The 8,421-nt window shown below is 41.1% G+C and overlaps 1 protein-coding gene across 2 annotated transcripts; it reads left to right on the forward strand.

Annotated features, from left to right (window-relative positions):
- Positions 1-249: 249 nt before the first annotated feature.
- On the forward strand, positions 250-6,643 carry LOC311146806 (splicing factor 3A subunit 2-like). Of its 2 annotated transcripts, none has more exons than XM_084183404.1 (8): positions 250-311; positions 851-1,138; positions 1,232-1,278; positions 1,368-1,477; positions 1,590-1,639; positions 5,504-5,644; positions 5,763-5,831; positions 5,941-6,643. In XM_084183404.1, the coding sequence occupies exons 2-8, from the start codon at positions 941-943 to the stop codon at positions 6,250-6,252; spliced, it is 927 nt and encodes a 308-aa protein (XP_084039530.1). In that variant the 5' UTR covers positions 250-311; positions 851-940; the 3' UTR covers positions 6,253-6,643. The 2 variants fall into 2 exon arrangements, with proteins under 2 accessions (XP_084039530.1, XP_084039531.1); XM_084183405.1 differs by having other exon boundaries at positions 257-413.
- Positions 6,644-8,421: the final 1,778 nt, after the last annotated feature.

An 8,421-nucleotide genomic window follows, 5' to 3' on the forward strand; every position in this document is an offset into this window, starting at 1 on the left:
ATGTTTGTGTGATGCAATAAATAAATAAAACTCGGGGGAAAAAGAAGAACAAAGAAAGAAAAAGATAAGCATTTGAACATTATAGGCTATACATTATAGCCAAACGGACTTCTTGAATTTTAGAGAGGCTTGACTTCAAATATTCACATTTCTGCTAAACTATAAAATATAGCAACAATAAATAGTTTTGAACTGTGTGTTGTGTAGTTTTGTCAATAAAGTTATACACATGTACTTAACGGAAGTTTGCATATGCGCATGCGCAATAATGTTTACGTTGAGAACGGCGTGACGCAATCATTGAGGAATTGGTTAGTTTAAAAACGAGTAATTCTGTGATAAATTAGCTATTAAAGATATTCCATTAATTTGATTAGATGCACCGACATTTACTACAGCAAACAGATGAAAAGGTGTTCCGTTTTGTTCGTTCAAATTGTAGCTGCCTTGCCGGTTACCTCAACAAAGCTAACACAGCATAGCTAGCTAATAATCCACCCTCTGCACTAAAACCCAGTGTATAAGATAGCTAGTTGTCTTATAATATTGTTATTACATGCATTGTTAGGCCTCTTGCTTTTGGTGTAACAATTTATGTAACTAGCTACGTTTAAATAGTAGCTTTAGATAGTTGGCTAGTTGCACCCTAATTGCTAGTTAGTAGGTGCCGTGGTCTGCGAATGTTACTAGCTAACTAAGCTGAATTCTATATAATTTGGAATGAATGAAGTCTTTATTTTTTTCCCAAAGAGTAAGATTATGTTGTCTATTTATGCTCCCCAAATGCACAAGTGAAAACGTAACGTTACCTTTAAATTATGTAAAACTTTTTTCCAATATGTTTCTCCAGAGTGAAGACGTCTACGTTTAGTATTTGACCAGCTGTCCAGGAGGTGGAGGGGAGTGTTTTGACTGTGAGTGAATCCATTGCCCTGCAAAGATGGATTTCCAACACAGAGCTGGGGGCAAGACGGGGAGCGGTGGGGTGGCGTCCTCCTCAGAGAGCAACCGGGATCGGCGAGAGCGGCTCCGCCAGCTGGCCCTGGAGACCATTGACATCAACAAGGACCCCTATTTCATGAAGAACCATCTGGGCTCTTATGAGTGTAAACTGTGTCTGACACTCCACAACAATGAGGTAAGGAAGTGCTCATATTAACATAACTCTTTATATGATGATCAATTGTCATTTGAATTCAAGATTTTAACCATTGTTGTTTTCTCTTTACAGGGCAGCTACCTGGCCCATACACAGGGAAAGAAGCATCAGACGAATTTGTAAGTACATATGTATTACTACTACTTTTGTGTCATTTAAGCATTGTGTATATTTGGTGTTGCTCACTTCCCTGTTTTGTTGAATGCAGAGCGAGAAGAGCAGCCAAAGAAGCGAAAGAAGCTCCCGCCCAGCCAGCCCCTGAAAAGGTGAAAGTTGAGGTCAAGAAATTTGTGAAGATTGGTCGACCGGGGTACAAAGGTAGGCTATTATGTGTTTTGATGTTAGTCATCATCAGGCTCTCAAAGGATTCGATGACTCTAGACCAATCTAATGTACTGAAATGTATTGATATTATTTCCCTTCTCAACAGTAACAAAACAGAGAGATCCAGAGAGCGGTCAACAGTCTTTACTTTTCCAGGTGAGTCTGAATCAGAGTATGTGAGCGGAGCTGGAGCGGAAGGAGGAGCGGAGCGTGCCCAATTTGACTTGAGTGTGGAGCGAGATTCCCAAAGGCTGGAGCTTCAGCCTTTTTGCCCGCTCCAATTTCGCTCCAGTAGCACTCACATCACCAGCTCAGGGCATGCCCGGCCCAGCATGCATTTGTAGTCTACTTGTGTGCTGCAAATAGCCCCTTGCTACTGTCATGGAGTTCACTAAATATTTTCATAAAGAAACAGATAAAACACACAGGTGCTAAATCAAGGTGATTTACAAAGATGAGGACCAAGAGAGGGAGTGCGGTGATGTAGTGTCCACAACTAAAGAATCATTGTGGAATCTGAAAGACACTTATCCCAAAAGCCTGAAGCCACAGACTGGCCAAATTCGTGTTTCTAAATAATGAATTCAAAGGCACTAATAAGTCATTTTTTGTTTAATTTGTATTTCATTCTAAGCAAGTGACAGCCTATATGCACAATTGATAGACTATATAATGATTGAATACAACAAAATGTTGTTTAAATGCTGAGCGTTTTATGTTCCTACCAGCCTATTGTGTCGCACTCACAAATGCTTCACAATGTATTTCTTTGTAGGCTATAGCCTTGAAATAATATAGCCTAAATCATTTATTTTCATTTCTTCTTAGGCTCCCTGTCTGGCTCCTGACCTATTTAGAGTGTTTATATGCTGTTTAATATCACATGTAGCCTATTTGAAATTATGTTCGCTTCTTACATTCACCTTTTCATTTTTATTCAAATACTTTTCATTCAAATCCATATGGTTTGGTTTCAATACTTAAAAACCAATTGGTAGGTCCAGGTAGTCTCAAAAATAGATGGGTGTTGGTTACGTTTTAATTTTAATGAATGGAGGGGATTTGGAGCGGGAGTTTTTTTTAAATGAATGTGTAAATTTTTTTGTGCCATCTTTATTCTATTAGAGAAAACATTCTTTAAAATTATATTATGTGAGCTAAACGTAAGAATAAAAAATGAAAACACTATTTTTAAATTGTACCTTTATTTAACTAGGCAAGTCAGTTAAGAACAAATTCTTATTTACAATGACGGCCTACACCGGCCAAACCCGGACGACGCTGGGCCAATTGTGCGCCGCCCTATGGGACTTTTAATCACGGTTGTGATACAGCCTGGAATCGAACCAGGGGGTCTGTAGTGACACCTCAAGCACTGAGATGCAGTGCCTTAGACCGCTGCGCCACTCGAGAACACTTTTTGGGTTACTACATGATTCCATATGTGTTATTTCATAGTCTTGATGTCTTCACTATTATTCTACAATGAAGAAAATAGTAAAAATAAAGAAAAACCCTTGAATGAGTAGGTGTTCTAAAACTTTTGACCGGTAGTGTACATATGAGGAGAAAGCTAAAGTCTACCTATCCATTGATGTAAATATATCCCCTGTCTGATTCCCAGTTCGTCCACTAGATTGCAGTAGTAGATCACATGACGTCTCTTGGCCACTTGAAACCAGTTTCTTCTGGTTTGGGTAGTGAGTCACTGTCAAAATGGCTGAACGGATTTTCAAGCCTGTACAGGGCCCAAAACATTGCTCAGAGTTTAACAGGATATATGATTAAACCCACCATTTAATGGTATTGTGACAGCCATATTGGATATTAGACACCATAATGGCAAAGATATTTATAACTAACCCAAGATAGTTAATCTGTGACTGTTACAGTGGGAGCAAATTAAGCATAGTGGGCAGAACAAACAAGGAGGTGTGCAAAGCCAAGCACGAGCTAGCGAAATCCTCATTTAATAAGCCATTCGCAGTTTCACTGTACTGGCCGTTAGGGAACGCCTCCTCTGTGAAGTGCGGCATCACAAACTCAATTCGACCTTGCACTCCTTCTAAACAACTCAATTTTTTACAACTTTGGCAAAGCGGCAAGTCTCTATAAAACTTAATGCACTGTGTCCGTAACAGATTCTAGTTTTGGAAACAGAAAAATCGATAAGATGCCCAGTTTCACCTAGTTCCATCCTCTCCCACTACCCGCGACTGGACTTCCTCTCACTACCATATTTGGTGTTGAGAAACATTCTAAACGGATGCTTTAGCTTTATAGCCCCGTGTCTGGGTTTCTCCTTCTGTGTGTGATAATGGATTTGGAGTCAAATCTAGGGGGGCCCCCTAACGTAGTTGCAAGAGGCTGAACATATAATATCCACAGAGGAACCTTTGACTGAAAGGAAATGACAGTTTTCACTGTCTCAGCCCACTTGTTTTCCTTAGGGCTGATTTAGATTACAAAAGCCATAACATAAAAAAAACACGTTTAACTGTGTGTATTTTTGTCAGGCAGGACCATACAGCACTGAATGAGATTACATTTGACTTGGAAAGTTGTCTATTAATCAGCTACGAAAAAGTAAAGCTTTCATTCATCATAAATAGTCATAGTTGATATTTCTACCTATTGTATCTCTGTGTTTGCAGGTCTATATTTCCAAGATGCATTAAGATATCCTAATTTTGTTTGTTTGTGTATGTAGGGCAGACAACTGACCACTTTTATTCCAAAACATGTTTATATCAGAGCTTGCAATATATTATATTGGGTTACATGAGCTTATGTGGCCCACCCCCCTCCAGCCAGGCATTATTCTGCACGTTTTGAGTTTAAGGGGTGTGTCACAATATCTATTAGGGATGTGCATCTTTCCCTTCCAAGTCGATTCGATACGTATCTACACTGAACAAAAATATAAACGCAACATGTAAAGTGTTGGTCCCATGTGTCATGAGTTGAAATGTTCCAAATGCACAAAAAGCTTATTTCGCGCAAAGTTTGTGTACACATTTATTTACTTCCCTCTTAGTGAGCATTTCTCCTTTGCCAAGATAATCCATCCTCCTGACAGGTGTGGCATATCAACAAGCTGATTAAACAGCATGATCATTACACAGGTGCACCTTGTGCTGGGGTCGATAAAAGGCCACTCTAAGATGTGCAACAACACAATGCCACAGATGTCTCAAGTTTTGAGGGAGTGTGCAATTGGCATGCTGACTGCAGGAATGTCCACCAGAGCTGTTGCCAGAGAATTGAATATTCATTTTTCTACCACCTGCCTCCAACGTCGTTTTAGAGAATTTGTCACAATTTTCAACAGCGCATAGATAACCTATGAAATTACATAAGTTGTCACTCAACTAAAAAAGCCTAATATCATGCAAGCCATTTTAGCATTTGAATGCTGAAGGTGCAGATGTGCAAGATCAGGAATAGGCCGTCTACCTCGCATTGGTCAGCGCGTGAAGCGGGGCACAGTTTGACTAGGCTACTGATACTGCCTGGTTTCGGCATGCAAAATGACTGTCAACACAGTTAGTCCTACATGCAGTTGGGCACTGAAGGAGAGGACGCATCAGTTGTCACAAAATATGAGGTATTTTTGGAAGGTAGAAAGAAGGTAATATGCGCAACAACAAAAAACGGTGAACCGGTAATTCTTAACGTTTAAATGGAGACCAATGCATGTTCCTTTTTGGATCGGTTTGGGGTCCGCGGACTGATGCACTTGTATCTTAAACATTTAAATCTGGGACCGATGCGTATCGGTGAATCGTTAAATCAATTGAACCACTTTTGCATAAACATATTTTTTTCACAACCATCCATTTCATAAATGGGAGACATTATAGATGTTAAAGAACATGGTTGTGTTTTGTTCTAAGGTAGGGGTATCTCAAACCTAAAGCCCTTTTGGAAGTATTGGCCAGTAGCCAACATTTCTACTCTCTTGTAAGACTTAGGAGACACTGGCTACCTTGACTAATTGTCCTCTTCCTCCCCTATCAGATTGATTACCCAGAGATAGCAGAGGGCATAGGACCCAGACATCGCTTCATGTCTGCATACGAGCAGCGCATCGAGCCCCCAGACCGTCGTTGGCAGTACCTTCTACTGGCTGCAGAGCCCTACGAGACGATCGCCTTCAAGGTGTGTGCGTGTGTCTGGACCTAAGAAAATCCCCAATCACTCTCATTTATCTTTGCTTCGTTCTGTTTTCCTATGAATGACAACTTATACCTTTTTTGTGTCTTCTATATTTATGCAGGTGCCAAGCAGAGAGATTGATAAAGGCGAGAGTCGCTTCTGGACCCACTGGAACAAAGATACAAAACAGGTCAAGTACATTTGGTGTTGACAGTCTCATGGATGGTTGTATCTGAATTGGTTTTTGGAGGATATTTAGGTATTAATGGAATCCAACTGAATGTACTGTCTCTCTCCAGTTCTTCCTCCAGTTCCACTTCAAGATGGAGAAAGCCCTCGCCCCACCCAGCGGACCCGTACCCCCCATGGGTGTAAAGCGCCCCCCTCCCCTGATGAGTGGGATGGGGCCTCGACCCCCCAGTGAGCCCATGCCCCCTCCGCCTCCAGGGGGGATGAATATGCCCCCTTTGCCCCCTGGTGCCCCCGGGCATCCCCAGATGCACCACCACCATCAAATGCAACACAGTGGCCCCGGTATGGGTATGCCACCCCTGATGAGACCCCCACTCCCCTCTGACGGCCATGAAGGAATGCCCCATCAAAACAACTGATCTCCAACCAGCACATCATCCTTCTGTTAAATTGTGTTGCAAATCGTTTGGTTGCTATAACAGTGGCCCGTCTTAGGACTATGTCAAGTGTACAGTTTCTAAACCGTGGAAGACAGGTGCCATATTCAAGTGGTTTTGTACACAGTTGCCAAGGCATTGTATTTGTCATGCTCGTCTAATATCCACACTATCATCCCATTTTTAGAATGAGGCAATATAATGTGTATGCTTTCTAAGTGTTATGCTAGTGTGGTTAATGGAAGATATCCATTGTTTTAGGCACTCTGATGGCACCAATATTAATAGGATCCTGCTGTATTGTAAATGTGGAGCCCGCTATATGAAACATCTTTTAAGATTCTTTTTTATAATAAAAAATGTGGAAAAGTTAGTTGTATCTCATGATCTTTCTCTGTGTGCTTGGCTGGAAATAAAATGTGTTTAGCTGCAAAGATGTGATACATAACTTTTATTAGTTTCTCAAAGATACCACAGGGAAAGCTTTATTGAAAGTTAGGGTAGCAGAAATAGGATGTTAGATAAAAGCACGTTTTTTTCCAAAGTACAGTATTTACAATGTATCAAACAAAAATGACATAAATTGCCCAGCAGTAATAGGCAGTCTGAAACATCCCCATCATCCCTACAAAGAGCTCCCAGTTGAGCAGAAGTGATTTTACATTTTAGTCATTTAGCAGATGCTCTTATCCAGAGCGACTTACAGTTAGTGAGTGCATACATTTTCATACTGGCCCCCTGTGGGAAACGAACCCACAACCCTGGCGTTGCAAGCGCCATGCCCTACCAACTGAGCTACAGGGGACTAAACAATAGCACCCAGACAATTACTCAAATGAGACGTCTTGCTCAACTTTACAATACAAACCAACATTTTCAAAATGGCATCATTGAACAATATTCTAAGCAACAAAGATATGGCAGACCGGGAACTCAGTCATGTTTCTCTTCTGTCACTTGTTAATGGCTGCCAATGAGCCAGCAGAAATGCACCATTTATTAGTTGGAACATTCATTTGTGCAGACAACCTATAATGAGTGTTTACAATGATGCCCATCCACATTACCTTATTTTACTATTACATATGGAGAACTAGAACTACTGTTGTACTCCTTTACTAAATGCTTCATCAGACCGCATGCCATTTGCCCTCCTACGATTTGCTGGCTTTTTAATTTCTTAACCTTTTGTATCTTGGGTTTAACTTCCTCCATCTTCCGCCACTTGTTTTTCCTCCCCTCTCAGCTTGACCTGTTTTCCCGTTTTCTTCTGCTTAGTTTCTTCATCTCTCTCTCTCTTAGCCCTCTTTTCCTCCACCTTTCTGCCTTTGACAAGTCTTCCCTCTGGTGTTCCCCTGCTTCTCAGGCCCTTCAGCGACCTCTCTCTGACCCCCTTCTTCAATCGACCTTGTTTGGTTTCCCCGTCATCATCTTCGTCATTAAAGTCAGGTAACCACCAGAACAGCACCTCATATAGAGAGGTCTCAGGCTGCAGGAAACAGGAAATGGTCAAAAGGAAAAAGGAAATATACTGGTAACAAAACATTGGCGTACAGAAACATCTTGGGCTTTGTTTGGAACCGGATATATTATTATAATGCACAAATATGTACTATATACTCATTACTATTTTGGACAAAAAAATGTTACACTGAACAAAAATATAAACCAACAATTTCAAAGATTTTACTGAGTTACAGTTCATGTAAGGAAATCAGTCAATTGAAATAAATAAATTAGGCCCTAATCTATGGATTTCACTTGACTGGGAATACATATATGCATCTGTTGGTCACAGATACCTTAAAAAAAAGGTAGGGGCATGGATCAGAAAACCACAGCATCTGGTGTGACCACCATTTGCCATTTCTCCTTCGCATAGAGTTGATCAGGCTGTTGATTGTGGCCTGTGGAATGTTGTCCCACTCCTCTTCAATGGCTGTGCAAAGTTGCTGGATATTGACGGGAACTGGAAAACGCTGTTGTACACGTCAATCCAGAGTATCCTAAACCTGCTCAATGGGTGACATGTCTGGTGAGTATGCAGGCCATGGAAGAACTGGGACATTTTCAGCTTCCAGGAATTGTGTACAGATCCTTGTGACATAGGGCTGTGCATTATCATACTGAAACATGAGGTGATGGCTGGGG

The sequence above is a fragment of the Coregonus lavaretus genome, assembly GCF_964263955.1.
Source record: "Coregonus lavaretus genome assembly, chromosome: 19".
Lineage (NCBI taxonomy): Eukaryota > Metazoa > Chordata > Actinopteri > Salmoniformes > Salmonidae > Coregonus > Coregonus lavaretus.

Coding starts and splice junctions, on each gene's coding strand:
- LOC311146806 (XM_084183404.1), top strand. CDS start 941: ATGGATTTCCAACACAGAGCTGGGGGCAAGACGGGGAGCGGTGGGGTG. Junction 1,478..1,589: donor TGGTCGACCGGGGTACAAAG/GTAGGCTATTAT, acceptor CCTTCTCAACAG/TAACAAAACAGAGAGATCCA. Junction 5,832..5,940: donor GGAACAAAGATACAAAACAG/GTCAAGTACATT, acceptor GTCTCTCTCCAG/TTCTTCCTCCAGTTCCACTT.